General features: G+C 45.1%; 1 protein-coding gene across 2 annotated transcripts in view; it reads right to left on the bottom strand.

Moving 5' to 3' along the window:
- Nucleotides 1–12,015: 12,015 nt before the first annotated feature.
- Nucleotides 12,016–24,122, bottom strand: part of GPAT4 (glycerol-3-phosphate acyltransferase 4) — a 41,549-nt gene continuing 29,442 nt past the window's right edge. For both annotated transcript variants that reach the window (XM_037526132.2, XM_037526133.2), the window contains exons 10-13: nt 23,688–23,773; nt 20,967–21,095; nt 20,802–20,881; nt 12,016–15,900 (exon numbers count right to left, since the gene is read on the bottom strand). In XM_037526132.2, coding sequence (XP_037382029.1) covers nt 15,792–15,900; nt 20,802–20,881; nt 20,967–21,095; nt 23,688–23,773 — 404 coding nt within the window. In that variant the 3' untranslated portion in view covers nt 12,016–15,791. The remainder of the gene's footprint in view (nt 15,901–20,801; nt 20,882–20,966; nt 21,096–23,687; nt 23,774–24,122) is intronic.

The raw sequence follows: 24,122 nt of genomic DNA, 5'->3' as shown, positions 1-24,122 counted from the left end.
CTTACTGGTTCGAAGTGGCCAAATCCTGATAACAACAATCAAAAAGGGAGCAGGTCACTGAAATCCTCTTCGAATAACCCCCTTCATATCTGGGCCACTCCTAGGTTTGACCCAGAAACCAGCAACTTGAGCCTCTTACTGCAGCGTGGCATCGGGGAACGTACTCAGTTAGAACTGGACTCCAGCCCTGGCTTCAACACTTCCTGGGGCCTTGGGTGAGTTATTAAAACTCTGAACCTCGGTTTACTCACTTGAAAGACAGGATGAATTATACAGACCTTGCAGGATCTCTGCAAGATTAAACCACTGTGTGTGCCTCACATGTACAGACACTCCAGAAGTATCTGCTAGTATTCAGAGGGCTTTGGGGACTGACTATCCTGAGTGTGAATCCACTGCCACCAAGCAGAAGCTGGGTCATTGTGACCATGTGGGTTAACTTCTTGAAATCCAGTTACTCAAGTGTAAAATGAGGCTGATACCCTATCTGCAAGTCTGATGAGAAGATGAAAGGAAGTCGTGTACAATGCCCAGGTTGACCTGGCACTCACGTCTCCTTCCTCTTCAAATGTGTGCCACCAGTAAGTGGTAGAGCAGGTTCTACCGTCTTCTTTTTGGATCAAGGAGACCCAAGTCACACTACCTTCTCCTGCAAGTATTCAAGCTGCAGCAGGCCAACTACTATCTGGGTGATGGAAGGACCCCCTGTGTGACCAATTTAGCTTACCTGAGACTCTGGACTCTAGCTCAGGCGTTAAACCAAATGCCCAGGTCTGACTTGAGCTTGCAGATGTGTTTCTTCCGGGATAGAAAAGGGAGTTTATAGAAACTTTACCTTGAATTTAGGCAGGGCAAGCCTGGCCCAGTGAATGATCCCCACTACTTCCATGGCACCTCCATGGACCTGAGCTTCACGGGGTCACACCACCTGCCCGGCCCCTGAGCACTTGGGTCCAGGCATCCTGCTCTGAATCTGTGATGCCCTCAGACACCAGCTGAGCACCGGCTCCTGCAGCCTCGCCTGGAAACTTGATAGACATGCAGGTCCCTGGTCAGAATTCCAGAAGTGGCATCTGCATTTTAATAAGAATCCAGCTGGTTGGCTGACTGGTACACACACTGCAGTATAAGACAAGAGCAGGTATGGTGTGTGAATGTGTGTGGATAACACTCCTCAGAACACAGACCCTGTCCCCAAATTAGGTGCTTGATAAAAAAAAATTTAGAAGTATTGGTAGATTCATAGCATTTGCAACCATGTAATACACAGTTGGAATTTGAACCTAAAGATTTCGATGTAAGAAATAACTCTGAGAACAAGAACGTAGTAGCCACAGGCTATACCCTGTTTCCACGTGGGGTTGGAGCTGCCTTGGTGGCAAGATTGGACTCAGAGGCCCCCCAAGATGCAGGGCTGTACTACTCCCGGTGCTGATAAAGGAAAAAGAGGAATTCTAGAAGTACAGTTCTCTTCAGGCATTGGGTGATCAAACTGAAATCCCAGCTGTGGTTGATGATCACAGTGATGTCTCCAAACCATCAGAAAGACCAAGCTGTGTTCTTTGTCATCTGCACAAGATGGACGGAAGAGTAGTTGCACTGGGAAATACTTTTGCTTAGAACAATTCACTCTGCAGTGATACTCAGACAAAATGGTGCCACACATACTTTCTGCTGTTCTGACTGGTTTGACTTGATTTGGATGTTGGGTTGGGAGTTCAGGGAGGAATTTCATGCAAACCTATGACAGAGAGAATATCTGTTATTTGGGAAGAAGAGGTCACGAGAACAGGATCAAAGGTTCCCTGTGGTCACCTAGTTCCCAGGGCGCAAGCCTGCTCTGGATCTGCCTGGGATAATACTGAGATGCCACAGTCATTTTTTTCCCTATAATGCAGGAGGCCCAGGGTACAGGGAAGACTTTGGCACCATCTAAGAAGGGAGCTCCTTTTTTTTTCTTTTCTTTTCTAAAGATTTATTTTTATGCACACAAGAACAGGGGTACAGGCCAGAGGTGCAGGGGATGAGAGGATTTACCAGAGACAGAGTGGGGAGCAGAACAGGCAGATCTACTGAGATGCACTGCTGAGGGGAGTAGCGGGTGAGACAGGAGAGGTCTGCTCTGCCATGTGGGTTAGCAAGTCCCAGAAAGGAGCTCCTTTTAAAGGTTTTATTCATCTCCACTCATTCATCTCCCAACAGCTATGTGATTTACTGTTCCCATTTTGCCAATCTGGATGCTGAGGCAGAGACCGAGATGATATTTCCAAGTACAAGGTTATTTCAGAGTCGACACCCCACCTGTCACCACGCTGCTGTCTCAGTGACCACTTCTACTAGCACTGCTGCTGTTCCTTCCTGCTAAGGTTATTAAACATTCACTATGCCATGCACCCGCCTATGGGCTTTCCTTATCTCATTTTATTTTCAAAAAGCCCACATGAAATAGGCACTATGATCACACCCATTTTTAAGCCCAGCACACTGGGGCACAGAGAAGTTAAATCACCTGCCTTGGGTCACACAGCTTAACCCAGAGTCAGAATGGGTTAACTCTGGAGCTCCCACTAACCATAAGGAGGCAAAGAGAGGAGGCCCATTTGAATTACATCTCGACTGTCAATGGTTTAAAGAGAGAATTTGGGTTAGATGTGTTACAAATTAAAATCCACGCAGGCCACCCTTGAGGTCTGCTCGTTTCTGGTACTGTGTTTGTCACTGGGGATACAAACTCAGGACAAGCTCGCAGCATCTGGTTACTCACAGTCCAGAAGGAGACAGACTTCTGGGAAAGAAAATGATCGCCGGGCTATCATGCTGTGAGGCCTGTTTGCCCAGGGAGCAGGGAGACCCACGGAAGACAGGGGTTAGGAAAAAAGGGAAATTGAGTGACCATGTCCATTAAGAAAAATGCAGTTCTGGGCCTCCCCACTGGCACAGTGGTTGAGCGCTGGGCTGTGAAACTGCCCGCAGCCTCTGCAGCGCTGGTTCAACCCCCGGTGGCCGGCAAGGGTCCCTCATGGCTCGCAGACCTCTCCTGCTGCCCGCTGCTCCCCTCAGCAGTGTCCTCGGTCTGTCTGCCTGTTCTGTTCCCCGCTCTGGCTCTGGTGAATTCTCTCACCCTCCTGCACTTCTGACTGTACCCAGTGCTTATATAAATAAATAAACAAACAAACAAATAAATAAATCTTTAAAAAAAAAAAGAAAAATGCAGTTCACAATTGATCCATACAACACCATTATCTCATCAAAAGCGCTACCTCCTTTAACATGTAAGAAGCACCAGACTAAAGGCAGCTTTTGTCAGTAAGAACCGCAGTGGACCCCAGCTAAATTTACAATTTATAGCTTGAATGCAAAGCAGTGACCCAGTGCCCATGTTAAAAGATAATACCATGCTTGCTGTTGCTTCTGTGCACTTCTTCATTATTTCATTTGATTCTTAGACTGACCCTTAGATTTTGGGCCCCATTTGCATATGCAGAAACTGAGGCTTGGGGTGCTGAAGAGAGCCAAAGTCAAGGGTCCAGTACATGTGAGGTCTGGATGAACGCCCTTATGCTCCAAATTTAAGTCCAAGGTTGTCTGTGCTCCTTGGGTGTGTAAACCCTGGAGGTGGCCACAAGAGGCCCATGAAATCCTCTACTCGCAGACACGCTGCTCTTACACGTTTTCCTCCACCACCACAGCAAATGCCGTTTTTCTGGGTGTGGTTTCTGTTGCTTCATAGCTGACAGCCAGTGTCCTGGATGCAGTCAGAAAGGTGCATTTAGGCAGCTTCCCAAACTGGCCTCACAATAGGACAGGTCAGGCCTACAGTTCCGGAGCCATTCCCAGCATCCCACGCAGTCAGGAGGGCTGTGGCCCTGGAAGGTGCCTGGCGAACAAGTGACCCAGAACACTGAGTGGAGACAGTTTTGCCAAATAGTGATTTTAAAAGACCAACTGGATTTCAGTCCAGAGGTTTTGAGTCTCCCTGCCCACTTCTGAGTTGTTCCCAATGACCTTCAGTTCTAAGGCTTCCCCTTCTTCCTCAGATGACTAAGATTTGATTTGAGCAGTCCAGGAAGGGAGCAGGGGTGGAGGCAAGGCTGCAAAGGGGCTGGATGGTCTCAGTGGGAAAGGGAGCGGTTGGGGGGACACTTCTGGTTTCCTGTGGCCACTTACACCAACCTTACAGCCCTCCTGACTGCATGGGATGCTGGGAATGGCTCCGGAACTGTAGGCCTGACCTGTCCTATTGTGAGGCCAGTTTGGGAAGCTGCCTAAATGCACCTTTCTGACTGCATCCAGGACACTGGCTGTCAGCTATGAAGCAACAGAAACCACACCCAGAAAAACGGCATTTGCTGTGGTGGTGGAGGAAAACGTGTAAGAGCAGCGTGTCTGCGAGTAGAGGATTTCATGGGCCTCTTGTGGCCACCTCCAGGGTTTACACACCCAAGGAGCACAGACAACCTTGGACTTAAATTTGGAGCGCAAGCAAATTTCCAAGGGCTCTTGGGAGAGACCCTGCTTGAACCAGCCTCCTAAGCCACTGCCACCATGTTCTGGGAGAGAAAGCAATGTCAGCCTTGCAGTTCTAGTGCTGCTTTTGCCTTGTGTCACCTCGGCAGGTGGCACAGCCAAGCTGCAGGCTGCCTGTGACAAGCAGGGCATTGCTCTGTCAATGACAACCCTGAACCGGGCCACGGTGCCCTTCTGTGGTTGGGGCTTGCCTTCTTCTGGTTCTTCCACCCTGGACTTTCCTATAGAGAAACAGCCCTGGTGCCATCTTTTATCTAGTGCATGTGTTGGGGGTGGGGTAGGGGGGTGACCAAGTGTGGAGGAGTGACAGTCCTGAGCCAATCAGCGTCTGCCACCTCTCTGGTCATGTGATGGATTAGTGAAGGGACAGATCTGAGGCTTGATTCCAGACAATGAATGAAGGACCAGGTTGTTCTCAGAAGCGCCCTACCTCCCCACCTGGGGCTCTTTTTTGGCTGCTTTGCTTTCTTGCCTCTGTGAGGGGGCAGTGCCTGAGGAAGGAGCTGTGCTAAAGAAAGTAGATGTGGGAGGTGGAGGGATTGGTAATATTGTTTCTGGTCAGATATCAGCCCAGCTTGATCCAACCCAAGACTTGGAGACTGACTGTACATACCCTCTTTTCTGGAGTCTGGTTGAGCTGGGTTTATATAATCTATAACAAAAACACTAAGATAGTTAAAAAAAAATCCTCTTTTTAAAAATTATTTATATATATATTTTTTTACATCATTGTTCATTTTTAAATGATATTTGCTTCTCCCCACCCCCTCAGGTGTAGTCCCCATAGTTTCCTTCACCAATGCACCTGTGCACCATCACCTCAGTCCCCTGTGCTCCTCCCTCCCTCCCTCTGATCCCCCTCCTGCCTTCTCCCCTACAGTGTGTCTCTGATTTATAATTGTCCATTTTTGCTTTGTTGTGTTTTGTACTGCTATTATTTTTTTACAATGATGTCTTATTGGGTTCCCCTATATTCCTGCTATAAGTGAAACCATCTTAAACTTTTCTTTTTCCTTCTGGCTTATTTCACTGAGCATAATTCCTTCTAGTTCCATCCACGTTGCTGTGACTGGCATGAGTTAACAGGCATATGAAAAAATATTCAACATCCCTTATCATCAGGGAAATGCAAATTAAAACCACATTGAGATACACCTTACACCAGTGAGAATGGCACATATCAAAAAAACTAGCAACAACAAATGTTGGCGAGGATGTGGTGAAAAAGGAACTCTCCTGCACTGTTGGTGGGAGTGCAAACTGGTCCAACCACTATGGAAAGCTGTCTGGAGGTTCCTCAGTCTACTAAAAATGGAGCTACCATATACCTGGCAATTCCACTGCTGGGGATCTACCCAAAGGACACAAAAACATTGATTCAAAAGAACGTCTGTACCCCTATGTTTATTGCAGCACTATTTACAATAGGTAAAACCTGGAAACAACCCAAATGCCCCAAAACAGATGACTGGATCAAGAAGATATGGTATATATGCACAGTGGAATATTATTCAGCAATCAAAAAAAAACCCCTCTTTTTAATTCTGTTGTTTGCTTACCGGCTGGCCTGCCACGCCTGCACACGTGGGATGGACAAAGGGAGTTTCCAGCCTTCCTTCCCCGAATGCTAGCTGCCACCCTCTCTTCATTCTCCAGCTCTACTTTTGGCTCTGTGGGTTCTGCTGTAACAGATGAGTCTCAGTGACATAAAGGTGCTGGATTAACAATTGCTCACATCCCTGAAGCGTTTTATTAGTTCTGAGCCTTGGTCAAATGCCCAATGAGACAGTGCTACGCTCTTGAGTTCCTTGGAGGGTCTGCCAATTCAGATAGCCTTTGCAAACAGGGCCAGAGGGGACTCCAGAGACCCTGACAGGGGGCCTCCCTGGTGGCACAGGGGTTAAGCACAGCACTGTGAAGCTATCCACAGTCTCTGCCTCATGAGTTCAATCCCCTGCAGGGAGCAACACACATGGCGCAGCAGACCTCTTCTGTCTCACCTGCTGCTCCCCTCAGTAGTGTATTTCAGTCAGTCTGCCTGTTCTGTTCCCCACTCTGTCTCTGGTGAATCATCTCACCCCCCTGTATCTCTAGGCTGTACCCCAGCTCTTGTATGCATAAATAAATAAATTTCAAAAAAAAAAAAAAAGACCCTGACAGTCAGTGGGTTTGGAACAGCTTGGACTAGAGCGAATCTATCCCCTGGAGCCTGTCCCCCTGCCTGAGCTGTTCAGAGAAAAGTGAAGCTCTAGGGCTCTTTTGCTGTATTTCCACTGTGCTGAAACTACAACCACAAAGCAGAAGCCGCTCTGATCCAATCTTGTTACACACAGGCAGACGCCCAGGGCTCCTGCCCTAAGTCAAAGCATCTTCACTTGTCCGGATGCTCCCTCTGCTGTCAGTGTCTTCCCCCCAAAAGTCCCTCCCAACCCTCCAATACTGTTGTCGCTCTTAGAACCAAAGCTTGTCCCTGCCTTTGACCACAGCCTTGGAGTAAAAGTAGGGGGGAGGTCCCAGGTGGCACAGGTAGGAAGAGTCCTGGGGTACAGGCAGGGGAGGGTGGCTGACTCCAGACCCCAGAAGACTGTGGAGGGCTCCTTGTCAGTAATAATCCATGCACAGGACACCTCGGCTTACATCCTTTAGCCAGCAATTCTTTGAGCTTGCCTGTCTCAGAGGAAGGCCCTGTGCCCTAAGAGGAATAACAATGCAGGAAGGGCTAGGAGAGGCTTTTCTCCTCCTTGTGGAGCAGTTTGCCCGCCTCTTCCCTACAGTTAACCTAGAAGGCATGCATTCAAAAGCCCCTCATTAGGCCTCTCTTAGCAGGCAAACAAATACCATTAATCTTGGTAAAGTGAGTGAAAGCACATTCACCTGTCCAAGCAGGAGAATTAATGTTGTGTCAATAGGAAACTCGTGTTTACCTCTGGTCTTAACATCTTCCCTTTCCTACAAAAAGGCCAGGGCAGACCAGTCCAGATGCAGGGCCACAGTGAGAGGGGAGAAAAACAAGAAAAACACCCTGCCTTCCGTGCCCCCCACCATGGGTGGGGTGCAGGAGCCGGGTGGCAACAGAGACTGTGCTGAGAGTGAGCTCTGGGGGCGTGGAAGGGACACGGCCAGTGGCCACAGCTGAGCCTGGTTCAGAGATTCTCACTGGGCTGTAGACGAACTGTGGACACGCTACCCCCACACCGCGGATAATCGGAGGTGGCCAGCTTCCCCTCTCCGGTGCTCATAGCAGTGAACTCTGACGGCCAGCACACCTGCAGGGAGCTGCAAGGCTGGGTGGGAAAATGTTACTAATCAAGGAGCTGCTGTTTACTGAGCACCTACTAAGTACCAGGCACTCTGTGTGGTGACTCACATGTGGTCCCTAAAATCCTACAAAGTCATTCCGCCGTTCTGATAAAGATGCTGCAGTGCTGGACCTCCCCTGGTGGCGCAGCGTTTGAGCGCTGGGTTGTGAGGCTGCCAGCAGCCTTTGCAGCGCCAGTTCGATCCCCGGCCACCAGTGAGGGTCCCACAAAAAAAAAAAAAAAAAAAAAAAAAAGATGCTGCAGTGCTGAAAAATTCAATAGGTTAGCCATACACAGGGAGGATGTGGATTTGAACCCAGGTCTGTGCATAAATGGTGTTTTCCCCCGCAATCATCACACGTGCCCTTTCACACCAAGAAGTGATCCTTCCTGACCTGAGGACCACAGCATGTGAGGGCAGGTATAAACACAGGAACGCTGAGAACGCTCCTCCAGTCAATCCACTCCCCCTGCCCCTTAGGAATGCCTCACTGTGGGAGGGTCAGGGAGAGGCTGGGCTGGGCTGGCTACTTTGAGAGTGTGAGGGTGTGTGCATGCCTGTGTGCCCAGGAAAAGAAACCAAACTTGCCGATAAGACCTCTCGTTTCCAGAGCAAAGCACCGATTAAACACGAGGCAGATGTGAGCAAATAAAGCTGTGGCGTCCAGAGAGAAAATCAATACTAGATTATATGTCCTGGCCCAATCATATACCAATTAATACAGCGTGGGTGGGGCTGGGTGCGGAGAGGAGATAAGCCATGGGGCCAGCAAGCAGGCTGAATGTCCCCCCACCTGCTTCCCCACAATGGGGGCTCACATCCCAACCTCCTGCAGGTCAGGGCTGCCAGTCCTGATCCCGAAGAATTGTGCCCAGAGTCTGGGGTGGGGGGCGCTGTGGAGAGGGGGAAGTGAGAGGGAAGGGGATAAAAACAGCTCCCTTTGTTTAAGTTAGCAGCTCTGACAGGGAAGGAGGGCAAAGCCAGAGATGCTTTGGGAAGACGGTACCCAGCAGGAAGGCACAGTTGCTCAGATCTTGCAGGTGGGCTGCTTGATATTTAGTTAGCCACTGACAAATGAGAGAGTTGCCTTTGAAACAGAAAAACAGGTAAAAATGGGAAAACCAGAAATTTCTTCCCCCAAGAAATGATATGGGAAGCTCTGTGTTATTCTTTCCATGCTTTATTTAGTTCAGATGGAATAGCCAGTTAATAGCTAATTTTCACAAGGGGTGATAAAAGACAAATGGCAAGGGTTTGCAGCCACAGGACCTGGTAAATGTGGGGGAGGGGTTGTCTAGAACATTCCATGGAAGGGTTTCAGTCTCATCACTGCTGTTCCAGGGATGAGGCAGTGTGACACACAGTCACAGAGTTTAAACTCTGCCAGCAGAGTTTACAGAGTTCAGCCAGCCCCCTGCCCCGGGGGAGGTGTCTTTGGCATCATCAGAAGGACAAGTCAGAAGTGCCAACATCCCAGGGAGAGGAGATCTGGCTGTGGGCTTGGTGCCTGGTGGAGAGGACAGTTACAGACTGTGAAGTCCTGTCCTTGTGGGGGTCAGGACACATGATCTGGAACAAGCTCGTCTTTCCACAGATATTCCCAATGCTTTTGGGGAAAGAGATCCGGTGTGCAGGAAGCAGAGAACAAAGCATGAGGAAGGGTGACTAATCCGTGAAGAGAAGGGCACCTGCTCCCACTCTGACCTCAGGGAGCCCCTCTGGCCAAAGCCTCTGCTGTCTTCTAGGTGCTCCCGCTTGCAAGTCCCAGAGGCAGAGGCTCTTTTTGAGTGGAAGTTCTGTGGGCCAAGGACTGTTGCATGCCAAAGAAAAACGAAATTTGCTAGCTGAATATTTTTTAGACATTTTGCAAGATGCACGGCCTCCCTGACAATTTTTAATGTACTAACTGCCTGGTCCAGTGAGCTGATTAATTGGTGCTGGAGAGATCAATAAAAAACAGAAAATTAAAACAATTTTAAAGTGATTAAGTAGTTTAACACCTGTCTCCCGTCACGTCAGCGCAGGAAGAAAAATAAAGCAGGTGTCGAAGGGGCCTCCTGAAGCAAGAGAAAACAGCGCCTGCCTCGGAGAGATGACAAATCACAGCTGGTGGATCAATCTGAGTGCAAGAGCCCTTCCCTGGCCCATTGCAGCAGCAGCAGCAGGGACCAGGGACCCCCCCCAAAGCTGGCCACCTCCCCCTGATGCCCGGCCAGGAAGGAACAGTCTGTCTACATGGAAAAGAGGGCAGGAGGGAGCAAGGGGCCCTAGGAGCTGGGCTTGGAACCCAGGATGGGTCACATGGGAAGGCGCCGGCTAACCTTCTCCTGACCTCGTATCCAGCCAGAGTTGCATCCTTAGTATGTGGAGGCTTCCAATACAATCAAAGCGCATTTTGGGAGTCTTCGGGTCAAGAGAAGGAAGTGGACTGTCACGGTTCTCTAGGGCTACCAGATCATCCCTTCTGGGACCTTCAGGTCTCTACATTTACTCCCAAAAGAGACAGAGCCTCCCAACGGCCACCTGCTACCTGGCTCCTTAGTAGCCTGGCTATTCCTACAGGCAGTGCAGGTACCTGCTGGGTGACAGCCCAAATGTCCCTGTAGCTCCTCTGTGCCAACCTCACTCTCCTTGCCCACTCCCAGCAGCTAAAATGGCAGCTGCCCAGCAACACTCCTTCACCAGTTTCATGTATTTTCACTCAAAATCACCAGAAGTAAACTCACAGCATGCAAGAAACCCCAAGATGATTCTTCTCCAGCTGCCAGGCACCCCTCCCCACTGCCCTGAAGTCCTAACCGAGTGGAATGATGTGAAGTGAGGTTTCTGAAACATTGCACCAACCTATTTTACTTGAAAAGGGGCTCGAATTTTGTACATGGAAAATACAGATAATCTTAATGTTATCACATTCTAGAAAACTGTACTGTCCTGTGGCTCTGCCTGAGTACAGCACTACACAACCACAACGGTTGGGGTAGGGGAGAGAAGGGGTGGGGCAGGGGAAGGGAGGTTCAGGCCTTCCACACAATCCTTAGCTTCCTGGAAGAGAAGCCAGGAACCTTGACCAACCTCCTGCACATGGGAGCAGAAAGGCCATGCTCTTGACAACCCGTTCATACTCACCTGCTCAGCGGGACATCACATGCTTGTTTCCTGTTCTCCAGCAATCTGTTCACCTTCAAGGTCCCTAGGGCAAAAGCTTTCATCCCCAAACACAGGAGAAAAGGAACTTCAAGCAACAACAAAGAAAACTGCAGCAAGTTTAAACAGTAACACTTGAAAACACTGTAAAATGTGATTTAAATATTTCATGACATAAAATGTTTTAAAATATTAAAGCCCTCTGCTGAACTTCTCAGCAGCCCCCACTCCCTTGAGCCCCTGTTAACCTGTCACACTAAATATGAGTCAGCAGCAGCACCAGGACAAGGGCATTGTCAAGGAGCTCCAATCATTAGTTTGAATAAAAACATTTGGCAAGCTGGACTTTTCCTCTCTCCCGTAACTTTCCTCCGGGCTGGGAATTCTGGTTCCATAATTAGTGCTTGGGCCATTCTATATACATCTGTTTGGGGCCGTATTAGTCTCCATGAAAAGGGTCCCTTTATAGCAAATTTTATGCCAGTGACAATTTCACAAAAATGTCCAATCCTCAGCTACAGGCCCAGTTTGTAAAATAATCGTCAAATCTCCACATCTACACCATCTCTTGCCATTTTCTGCCACCAGATGTGACCTAAAGGTCCTCTAGTCCCACTTTCTCATGGCTCCCAAACGTCTGTTTGCCAAGGGTGTCTGCTCCGGGGTGCGCCTCCCAGCAAGTGGAGGGCTGAGCGGTGGGCCAGTCTGCAGCAGAGGCAAGGACCCGAGCTACCCACAATGCCCTACCCAGGGGGCCGGCCCGGGTACCTCACCACTCACTCTCGGCAGCAAATACAAAGTTCTTGACACGGCGCCCTCAGGCCTGCGGTTGCTCCCTGTAGAGTAAGCCTCAGACTGACGGAGATAAAGTTTCCCTGGGCCCAAGTTCCAAACTCGGCTGTTTTGTTTCTGTTAAAATGCAATTGTTTTTCTCTGGAGTGTGCAGTGACTGCTCAGCGTCAGGAAGATGTATGAAAACCTCCACTTCAATTCAGCATCCCTTTTCTCCCAGACAAACACGGTCGGATTTTAATAAATCAAAGAGCCACACTGTTTAATAAAAATTTATTGACTTACAAGTGATTATTTATCAAAAGACCATTAATAGCAGGTACTGAAATGATGTGTTACTGGGTGGTGCTGGGAGACTAATAGGAAATCAATGCAGCTGGCCGGCCGGAATGCATATGAGAAGCCCACCCCCCCGACAGCCAGCACAATTTCCCCAGCAAAATACACCAGACGCTACCCCTGGTGCAATGAAAAGTTCCCCCTTTTTATTTATCGTTTACAAATGAAATGATCAATACTTTTAATCTAGAGCAAAATTTATTAACTTTCCCATCGGAGAGAGACATATTGACTGGGGGGAGTGGGGGTGTTGGTGCAATGGAAGATGGATGGCTGGATGGTCGTCTCTTAACCTGTCCAAGAGTCAGTGTGCGTGCAGCTGCCCTTCCAGCCCGGATGTCCCAGGACACACAGGGCGGGCGCGACTGGAGAAATCGAGTCTGGCCACCCAAGACGCACAGCAGGTGGAGGAGACCTCCAACACAGTGAAACACTCATGCATCAAGCCACTGCGGGAAGCACTAGCCCACAGATCATTGAGTGTTCAGGCAATTCCAGGAAGAAATGGCAGGATTTCTAGACCCAGAGGACGCCTACTGGACAACAGGGTCAGAGCCCATCACCACTAGGGGTCTGCTGTGCAGGGCTGAGGCAGGGTGGTGCCCAGGACTCTCCTCACTGGTCTGGTCTGTGCATTCAAGGCTCTGCAGCATTCCAGCCACCTCACATCAAGGAAGTTGCATCTGACACAGTGAAGAATCAAGTTCCGAAGTTGGTTTACTATGTCACAAGGATGTCATCTGAGACTGCTCTACAGAGCTTATCTTGCTGTGCTCTGGCCTGGTTGGCAGTCATCTACTCAGCTTCCTTTTTCAGGGGAATTTTATTAGCCTTTTTAAGAAAGTTCCAACTCTTAACTAGTTAGGGAGCTGGGGTGGGGTGGAATACTCATGCTTGAGTGAAAAAGTCTTTCCAAGAGCCACCATCAAGCCCACTGGTCCCCCATACTCATCTGAAAACACTGGGGACTCTCCCTTGACATGGGTGACACCCTCTAAAGCTCAGTCTCTTTAGGTCCAGTGTTTTGGAGGAAGGAAATAGATTCAAACTGGCTTCTCCTCTTTGAAGCCAAAGACTGAATAATGGGTTTTACAATTAAGAAACTTCAAAAAGGGCTTTAGAGGTCACTGAGCCCAAGTCCCTAGTTATGGATCAGGAAAAAGACACAGAAAAATAAAGTCCAACAGCAAATGAGTAGCTATTTGGAGGTGGGATTGGGAGCTGGCCAGTGCTCATCCCACTGAATAACGCCACTTGGCTTTGTTCCCCATCACTGTTGGGACTACAGGAGTAGGTGCTATCTTGTACTTTCCATTGCTTTACACATTTGTCCTGATCCCTAGTGCTGGGTCATTTGACCATACAAGAACAACTCAATTTATCCCAACTCAATTATCCTAACCCAAATATTCTGACAGGTAGCTTAAGGCCTATAGGGTCCCCAATAAAAAGGATGAATCAGTTTCATGAAGTCTACATTCTTCTATCAGGCACTGAATAAAAAACTTGAGACTTCTTTTTTGGGGGTGTAATTCACATCCCTTTGCCTCACTTTATAGTAGGGGAAGATTATTTAATTTCCACAAGCACTTCTGTACACAGCAGTGATTCTAAAACAGGTTCTTGAAATACTCTGCTGTCATCAGCAGCAGACAGGCCTGTCGAAAAGAATGTGAGAAACCAAAAGAAAGTATTTAAAAATACCTTGAAAATCATGAAATAAACAACAAAGTTTTTTAAAAGGAGGCAAAAGGGGAACTTGATCTTCAAGATCAGTTTTTAAAGATCATTCCAGATGTCCTTTAAACACTTTTAATATATCACCTCCTTTAAAGGTTGAAAGTCACTGTTTAAATATTTTGTATAACAGTTTATAGAAGGTTGTCCTTTCAAGTCATAATAGTGGTTTTAGGAGAAAAAAATAATTTTTCACTGGTTAACAATGGCAGAAAAGAGGAAGTGGAGGGCTCTTTAAGGAGGGGATGGAACAGGAGGGCAGAAGGGGTGAGTTAGGCTAAGGGTTAGGTAAGACAAAGTGCCACAAGTGAAGGAGTGCAGGGGCAGGCCTTCACTCCCACCACCTCCCCATGATGCAGGCGAGACCTTGGAGAGGTGTCACTTACCACAGCTGCTATAAAATACTGACAGGTGTTATGACAGCTATGTGGGAGGAAGAGGAAAGGTAGGGGGACAGATGGATGGGGAATTGGTAGAGTGAGGCAATTCTGTTGAGAGATCCAGAAACAAGAATTCTGGAGGTTGACTTGCCTCCAAGGTGACTGTAGGTGGGCAGAGAAGGCCCACAAGGCCTGCAGTTCCCTCTGGTTCTGTGGAAGCCCAAAGCAGATGCCCACAGTGTACCAAATATCCACAAGCCCATCACGCACCCTCACGAATGCTGTGAGTCTACTCTTGCCTCACTCCCAGATTCCTTGTTGCTACCCACAGTCCTTACGTCTGGAAGATCATCTTCTCCCACCTCAAAAAGATAGTTCCCCACCCAACACCTCTCACAGCCATGTCACCCATCATAGAGAAATCCCACATCCAGTCTGTACTGGAGATTCTGAATCAAGCAGAGGGATATGCAAACAATGGGAACGAGTCATTTACCTGCTTCTGAACAATACTATACCTTCTTTCAGAAGTCAAGTAGATGCCCTACAGGCCCAGGATTATGTTCAAGGTGGGGAATTATAACTTAGCTAAGAAACATCTTGCTTAGAGCTACATCTAGGGGAGAAAGAATGAAGGGAAAAATCCCTAAATTCATTCACCATCAAAGACAATTTTATTTACTCACAAAAACAAATCCAAAGCCCTGTGCAGCAGTGCTGACCTCAGACCTTATCCTGCCACATTTTATAACCCTGTACTTGTAACACTGAGCTTTACTTATCCTTCACTCATGGTAGCACTTAATCCCCACAACAACCCTGTGAGGTAGGTTTCACCATCCTTCCCCCTCCTGATCCAGGTTACAGATGGGGAAAATGAGGCACGTGTTAACAAAGAGCAAGTCACATGGCAGTTCAGGAATAGCACTGGAATCAACGCAGAACAACTCTGGGTTTCTACCACATGAGTTGCAGGTCCACTTCGCCTGTTCGATCCCCTTGGGCACTGCCTGAGGGCAGCAGCACAAAAATTGGAAACTTCATCTTGCTGAAGCCCCTGAAGATGACAGTTTTCTTTCTACCACCTCTGCAGGGCTCCACGGTTAGGGGTGACGTTCGGGCTAAAGCAGCAAACCACCTTGCCTCGGCAGTTCTTCTCCTCTCGAGGGGGTTGACCCTGGCCCAGGCAAGTCCCTGGCCCATGGGCATCCATAACAGACTAACCTTCTAACAACCCAAACGTGGAAACGAGACCGATTTGTCCCAACCACTCAGCCCACACAGGTGGAGTTGGCTTTAATGGCATTCCTCCAACGGACTTATTGTGAAAGAAACAAGAAGGCAGCTCATCCTGGGCAGCGACACCCAGCACTGCTCTCTTCAGACAGCAAGCCCAGGGGCCCTGGGTGGCTCTGAAGAAGCTGGAGTCCTGGATCCAGAGCAGCCCGAAGAGCCTGGAGTCTGGAAAGGATGCAGCAGTGGGGGTGGCAGCAGTGACTGTGGTGACAACTCCAACGGGCTCTCCGCTCAGGGTTCGGGCGTGCAGACTCCAGCCAGCACGAGGCGCAGGCTTCAAGACCGGCTCCTGTCCTCATGGTTCCCAACGATCATCTTGCTGTACAGCTTCTGCTGCTCCTCTTTGAAGGTGTCCTTCACCTTTTCCCTCTTCAGACCACCGTCCCTGATAAGAGAAAGGCTGGCTGTAATAGCAAATAGGTCCCATCTGTCTTTGTCTCATAGGCAGGTGTACCCTGCTGCTCAAAAACCAAGGAAAACCTGCTAAAAAAAAGCAGTCCATGCTCTCTTGGCTGCTCCAGGCTTCTGGAATCCACCCGACTATCTAAACCTCACTCTGCCTGGCGGTCAGAACTCACTATTCCTATTCAGGATACTACGTAATTGCTGAACCCCACACTAAAGAGTTACAAGTTCTTTCCACTCTAATTCATCCTCACCTTAAAAAAATAATGGAGATTTTCTGGCATAATGGAAGGTTAGCCAAGCTTTAGGAAATACTGAGACTTACAATGTAGACATCTGTAAAATTTATCTATAAAATTCTGACCCAGAGATTCTCCAAATTTATGCGAACAACAGATACAAAAGGAAATACAAGTTCTTACTTCTTTCATGCCCAAGGGGTGGTATCGTAAGGAAATTCAAGTGAATTTCAGAGTACTGGCCTAACCACTTCCCTCCAACATCCCCAAACAAATTTGGATTTGTTTCTTTATCACCTTCAGTGACTAATGGAAATCCAAGCCCACACTGTGACTTCTGCTATATTTCTTCAGTGATGAAGGTGGTAGTGGTGGATGAAGCTATGGTCACTGGACAGACCTTATACTGCGAGACCTTCTATCTGCTACACCCTTTAAAATGCACAGAAAAGACATCCATTTTCAAAAACAGCCACACTTGTCTTTGTTTGGTCCCAGTGACAGGGAACACAGAGGAGTAGTTAAACATTCAAACTCTTGAAAATCAAAATTTGATTCCAAGGAACAAACAAGGCCCAAAGTTAGTAGATGAAAGAAAATAATAAAAATAAGAGCAGAAATAAACAAAACAGAGATCAAAAGGACTATCAAAGATAATGAAACTAAGAGGTGATTCTTCAAGAAGAGTAACAAAATAGATAAAACTCTAGCTAGGTTAACAAAAATTTAAAAAGATAGAAAACATTAATAAACAGACTCACAAATGAAAGAAGAGACATTACCACAGATACAGGAATACAAAGGAACATCAGAGATTACTATGAACAATTAAATGTCAATAAATTTGATAACCTCAAAGAAAAAATTTCTAGGTCAATATAGTTTCCTAAGACGAAACAAGGAAGAAACAGAAGAGTTGAATAAGCTGATCACAAGCATGGATATTGAAAGAGCAATAACAAATCTTTCTCAACAAAAGCTCAAGGCCAAAAGGCCTTAAAAATGAATTATATCAAACCCTTAAAGAAGAATATATGTCCATGCCATTCAAATTATTCTAAATATCCAAAAAGAGTGAATGCTTCCTGATATATTTTATGATGCCAACACTACCTTAATACCAAAATCAGATACAGACAGCACAGAAAATTATAGACCAATATCCCTGATGAACAGTAATGCAAAAATCGCCAACAAAATACTAGTAAATTAAATTCTACAACAAATTCTACAATATATCACACAAGGATTGTAGATCATGTCAAGCTGAATTTATCCTAGGGATGCAAGGATGGTTTAATATGCATAATCAGTGTGATACATTAATATACATTCATATGCATGTATTAATATACATTAATATGCATAATCAGTGTGACACAACAAAAATACACATAAACATCATATAATACAAATAGATGCAGAGAAAGCATCTGATAAGATTCAACACTCATTTATGATGAAAGTAAACAAGATGGGACTAGAAGGAACCTAACTCAATACAATAAAGGCCATATAGTACAAACCAACAGACAATATAATATTTTATGGTGAAAAACTAAAAGCTTCAACTTTAAAATCAGGATCAAGATAAGGATGACCACTATCACCATTCCTATTCAATTTCATATTAGAGGTTTTGGCTAAGCAATCTGACAACAGGAAATAAAGGGGAATCAAAATCAGAAAAGAAGTGGTGAAACCATCAGTAGCTGCAGACAATGTATTATATTTAGCTAACCCTAAAGACTAAACCAAAAAAGCTATTACAAACAATAGATGAATACAGCAAAGTGACAGGTTACAAAATCGACCCACAAAAATCCATAGTATTTTTATATATAAACAACAAGAAAAGGAAATTAAGAAAAACAGTTCCCTCCACAATCACTTCAAAGAGAACCAAAGGACATCGGAATTAACCAAAAAGGGAAGGACCTACACAATGAGAACTTTAAGACTGAGTGACATAAGAGATGGAAAGACAACCATGCTCATAGATGAGGAGAATCTATATAATCAAAAAAGACTATCTTACCTAAGATGATAATATAAATTTAACACAGTTCCCATCAAAATACCTATAATTTTCTTTTAAAAATCTGAACAAAAATACTGAAATTTATATGGGACTATAAAAACACTTCAAACAGTAAAAATAATCCTGTGAAAAAAGGAAGTGGAGGCATCATGTTAGCTGACTGTAAATAACATTATAAAGTAATAGTACTAAAAACAATATGGTATTGGCATAAAAATAGACACATGCATCAATGGAACAGAATCAAAAGCCCAGAAATAAATCCATATCATATCAATACTTAATTTATCAAAAAGTAACCAACCATACAATGGGGAGTATTAGCACTGTTTAATAAATGGTGCGAAGAAAGCTGGAAGGCCACATGTGAAAGAATGAAGTTGGGTCACTCTCTAACTCTACTGCACACACACACAAACTCCATATGGATTAAAGATCTAAATTATAAGATCTGCACAATAAAATAAGTATTAGAAAGTACTAGTGATATGTTCCAGACATCAAAGATAAATATGTTTCTGGAGACTCAACTCCTATGGCAAGGGAAATAAAAGCAAAAATAAACAACTGGTATTACCTCGAACTAAAAAGCTTTACATAGCAAAGGAAAATGTAAGTAGGTTAAAAACATACCCTACTGAATGGGAGAAAATATTTACACAATACATAACTGATGAGTGGTTAATATCCCAGATATATAAAAAAGCTTATACACTTTAACAACAGAAAAAAAAATCCTAATTAATAAATGGCAGCAGATCTGTATAGCAACTCATCAAAGAAATATCCAGAAGTCCAACAGATATATGGAAAAATGTTCATCATTGTCCCAATAAGAGATGCAGGTTAAAATCACACCTGTAAGAATGGCACATATTAAAAAGACCCCCAACTGTAAGTACTGGAGAGGATACAAAAAAGTGGAATTTTATTACATCGTTGGTGGGAATGTAAACTGGTGTAGCCATTAAGGAAAATAATCCGGATTCACCTTAAAAAAACTAAAAATGGAAATACCATATGATTCAGCAATATCACTCTTGGGCATCTATCCAAAGAACATGAAACCATCAACCCAAAAAATTATATGATCTACAATGTTTATACTGCAGCACTACTTACAAGAGCTAGGACATGGAAACAATCTAAGTGCCCACTGGTAGAAGACTGGATCAACAAAATGTAATACACATTCACACTATGAAACACAATTATTCAGCCATAAGGAAAGATGAAATACTGTCATTTACAGCAAAAACAAAAGGAGCTCGAGGGAATTATGCGTAGTGAAGCAAATCAGAATGACAAATACTGACATTTACATAACAGATAATTTGACAAAGTAAAACACTTACAAAAACTAGTAGACATTAGCATATGAAGTGAGGTTTCTAAAGTTAAGAGGGAAGGGGATGAAGAAGGGTCAAAGGGATATAAGAGATGATGGTGGAGGGGGACAAAACCTTGTGCCAGGAACTGTGCTAGTCAATTAACCAATGCCTCATTTACTCCAGAACTGCAAATCTATTGTTTGTTTTTTTCCAATGTTTTAATTTGTTAGTGATAATATTTACATTAAAATCTCCAAAACTTTGTTGATAGCTATCTGGAAAAAATAAATAAAAATCTAGCCCCAATGCTTATTCTTACTTTTGAAATCTTTGAGTTTCAGTTTTTATCTGTAAATTGGAACTAATAATGTTTATGCTTCATGAATGAAATGAGGATAAAATGGGATTATCATATCAGAAGCATAGTGTCTGGCACTAAGAACTCAATAAATGTTAGTATTTTTTAGGGCCAGTCTACTATTACTAAGAAACCACAGATCAGTTTAAAATTTGAATTTCTATACTTTCTTTTCCCATAATCCCCACTTTAGTCAAATGCCCTCCAGAACTTAAAGCCTAAGGATCCAGAAAGAGGTGAAATAGCATTCCCAAACCAGCACTTACCCCATCAATCTCCTATTCTTTGACACTTAACTATCCCCGAGTCAAAAACTACAATCCAAGGCCAAATCCAGCTTGATGTGTTTCTGTGGTTTTATTGGTACATATTTGTCTTCAGTTGTTTTCCCATTCCAAAAGCAGAGTGAACAGTGGCCATATGCCCTACAAAATCTAAAATATTTACTGATTCTTTACAGAAAAGGTTGCCAACTCAAATAGTAGGTAACAAAGCTATGTGTAATACACAAAATTTTTACCTTTCTATGAATGGTCCAGTTTTGCCAAATACACTAAGATCTGAGGGCCCTGAACACTCCCATGAAGTTTCTAGACCAGCATCAGGTCACCCTACTTAAATGGATAAGGACTGTGTGGAAGCCCTGGTAGGTGAAGGATACCCCAGAAAGGCACACAGAAGTAACTGCTTCAGTTGAAGCATTCCAGCTACAAGCTCCCCAGGAGAAAGCCAGCATAGATCACTTCTGAGCTGGAATAAGGAGAAAGGACTCAAATAGCTCAGTCTCCAGGGCCAGCAGGTTTAATTCTCCATACCAAGGAGAAGAGAATTCTGTTCATTAGTCAATGATTTAGCATCTGCTTCAGAAATTCATACTCTTAGACTCAGTTGATAAAGCTGACTCTGACTCACCACAGCAGGTCCACGAGTCCTCCCTGCCTGGCAATGGCAGATTTCACCCTATTTGCAAACTGGACAGCATCTTCATCTGCCTGTAAGAAAAAACAAGTAAGACCACTCAACCCAAGCTCAGTCAGACCTCTGCATGGGAAGATCCTGCATAGTGTAAGTACCTACCTCTCTGGTCATGGGAGGCAGGTACCAAACGCTGCAGACAATGGCCCAGCTGGTCATCATTCTCAGAAGGTACGTCACCATCCCATATTTGCTGCTGTTCCAGAAGGCATCACCAAATTGAGGGTCATACTGAAAACCAATGCAAAGACGATGGTGAGCAGTCAGCAGTTCTACTAGTGGTAGGTGTCCACAGCGACTAATCTGATGGTGCCACCGAGGGCAGTAGCAGCGTTAGAAAGCTGCTCCCAGAACCGACAGGAACACTGTGGAAGTCACTCCATGCCCCCGCAGTTCTGACCTTTAGCAACATTAACCTCCCCTGACTGACCCAAGATTTTGCTACAGATCATTAAGAAGGACGCCCCTAACCATCTTCCTCAAAAGTCCTTTCTCCTTGATTAGTTTCACATCTTTCTTACTCATAGATTATACCCATAACCTATTATTCACTTTTTGAAGCATAGTCAAAAATAGAGAAAAAGATTAATGTGTTCCCATATATCCACTCCCCAGATTCAACAATTACTAACTTCTCCCCTTTTATAAAGTTAAATAACACCAGGTCATTCTTCTACATGAACCTCCCCCAAATATAATATTTTCCAACATGAGGAACATTAGCAAGGATGCTACCAAGGGGACTCAAGCACTTGAGAGGGATGGGGCTGAATTTAAACTACACAATCTTTTTGGTCTTTCAAGGGCAAAAATTGCAATTCTCAGAACAAAAACTGGATGATCATGCCTTGACGTGGACCTAACTACAGAGATGACAACACTAACTGTAGAAGCTATCTAGATTTAACTAAAGATGGCCTAAGGAGACCACACTACAATACCAGAAGAAAATAAGGGAAAAGAATGAGTTTTAAACAGAAACGAATGTATATGAAGAAGAAAGTCTTGCATTTTATAAAGCACAATGTGATAGTAATTTTGGAATTATGTGTGAGCCCTCTGTTTAGGGTTCAGTTTTTATTCTATGCTGGAAAGACACTATGAAGGGAAAAATAAGGGAAAAGCTCAAGATAGTGGCCTCCCCAGTAGTGCAGCGGGTTGAGCGCAGCATTGTGAAGCTGTCCGCAGCCTCTGCAGCGCAGGTTTGTTTTCCTGTCAGCCAGGGAGATTCCCACATGGTGCGGCAGACCTCTCCTGTCTCCCCCCCAGCTCCCCTCAGCAGTGTTTTCGGTCTGTCTGCCTGTTCTGCTCCCCACTTTGTTTCTGGTGAATTCTCTCACCCTCCCACGCTTCTGGCCTGTACCCCAGTTCTTGTATAAATAAATAAATCTTAAAAAAAAAAAAAGAAAAGCTCAAAATAGCAAAATAAGTTCCTCAAAACCAGATGCCTTGACTTTGGTGAAAATGTAGTAAGAGCCCTGCAATTGATAGTATTATCCAAGTTTGGTTACCAATAAAAACTTCACAAAAACTACAAGTTTCTGTGCAAAAAGCACTTATTTATGTGGGCTTTACTACTTCTATAAATAAATCAAATTACATGTCAAATGCAGGTCTTTTTCTTTAGGAAGGGGACATAATTGTCCCAAGTGTTGTTCTACGCAGCTGCAGGAACATGCAGGACAGGGACATAAATGCAAGTTTGAGATCTCTGGGCATCTGCATTTTCACAATCCCTTCAGGGTTACTGAGAAAGCTAAGATTTAAGAACAGTGCTCTGGAGTGAGCAGCAGGGACTCTGTCTAGCAGTTTGTTTTAAATAAAAACATATGATGAAGCACCACACCACCAAGTATTAAAGTGCAGAATGGCATGGATTGCAAATGCCACACCCCAGTCCTATATCCATGGCGGTCACTGCGAAGACCCTCTTTTCTTTCTTGCTAAACCAGAACACAAACCCTCAACAAAATGCTCTGCAGCCCTGACCCATGCATAGGTCAGTTACTCTGCAGCCACTACTCATGTGCCATCCCCCTGCCTTGTAAGGGGAGTGGCTGGAAAGAATTTGCTTAACCAAATTCCAAGCACAACTCCAATTCATATTTACTCATTTACTTACCCTGACCTGACATTCTGACCTAAATACTTTAGACGTGTTGACAATTGCCTGTTTTTTTAGAATAATGTAATAACATTGTTTTAGAATAATATACATCTATTCACAAAACCAGATGGACGCGGGGGTGGGGGACAGGAAGAAGAAAAGAGGGAAACTGACTGGCTAACTGATCCTCAGTTCTCTACGTAGCTCCAATGTTACAGGTGTGTCAGACTAGAAAGGGTCTTCTGGCCCATTCACTGTGGCAAGCTGTTCTTGGTACGTATGAAAATACCAACCCCAAGCAGCAGCCTTGTTTCCTCCCTTTATAATAAGGATCCATCTGTACCCCTCCACTTTCACCTTGCCACCAGACTTGGCAGCCTTATCCCCCACTCGCTGAAGTAAGCTACCCTTTAATGTGGAGTGTACCACGTTCTACCTTGATGTATAGACAGAAGAGGAAGAGAAGAGGTTTTGGCATTTCCTGGATGTGGTGGTGTTGACTAGGTATGGGCTACTGTCCGTCAATTTGGGTCATGACAAGTTCTCTCTCTAGCACTCTGCCCACACTAGCCTTGCCCCACGCTGCCCTCCTGGAGAGGATCAACAGCAGTCATAAAAACTGCTGACATGGCTCCTTCCTCCACCATCTCTTGCTGTGATAGTGACACTCACAGTAGCTGTGATAGTGACAACATGCACCCACAGAGGCCTTTTACCTTGATAGCAACAGGGTAAACTGTGGCTCCGATTTCAAAACTTCCCTTTTTGAACATCATCACTGATGTATTATTGATGCAGGTTCCTAAAATGGAGAGAACAAAATGCTATTTCTTTTAATTCTTTACTCAGGAGATTAGGAATTTAAAGACTAAATATAAATAAATATAAAATTCTAATGGCTCTGCAAGCAGGACAAATGTCTCATCTTCCTAGCTTGTAAATGAACACTTAAAAGAGATGTACAAAATATTGTACTGCTACCTATTCTTTTGTTACAGGACCACTTTCCTTGGCCAACACACACTAGCCCAGATGAAAAGTCAGAGACACCAAGATGACGTGGCAGATCTCAGTGAGAACTCTACAAAAAGTTATAAGGCCCCCACTGTTACTGTTATAGAAGGGATTCTATAAATTTTAGTCCTTCAACC

This window comes from Talpa occidentalis, unplaced genomic scaffold (assembly GCF_014898055.3).
Source record: "Talpa occidentalis isolate TD23 unplaced genomic scaffold, MPIMG_talOcc4v2.1 talOcc4.4, whole genome shotgun sequence".
Lineage (NCBI taxonomy): Eukaryota > Metazoa > Chordata > Mammalia > Eulipotyphla > Talpidae > Talpa > Talpa occidentalis.
The sequence above is the reverse complement of the archived record's forward strand: the minus strand, read 5'-3'. Positions and strand labels throughout refer to the sequence as shown.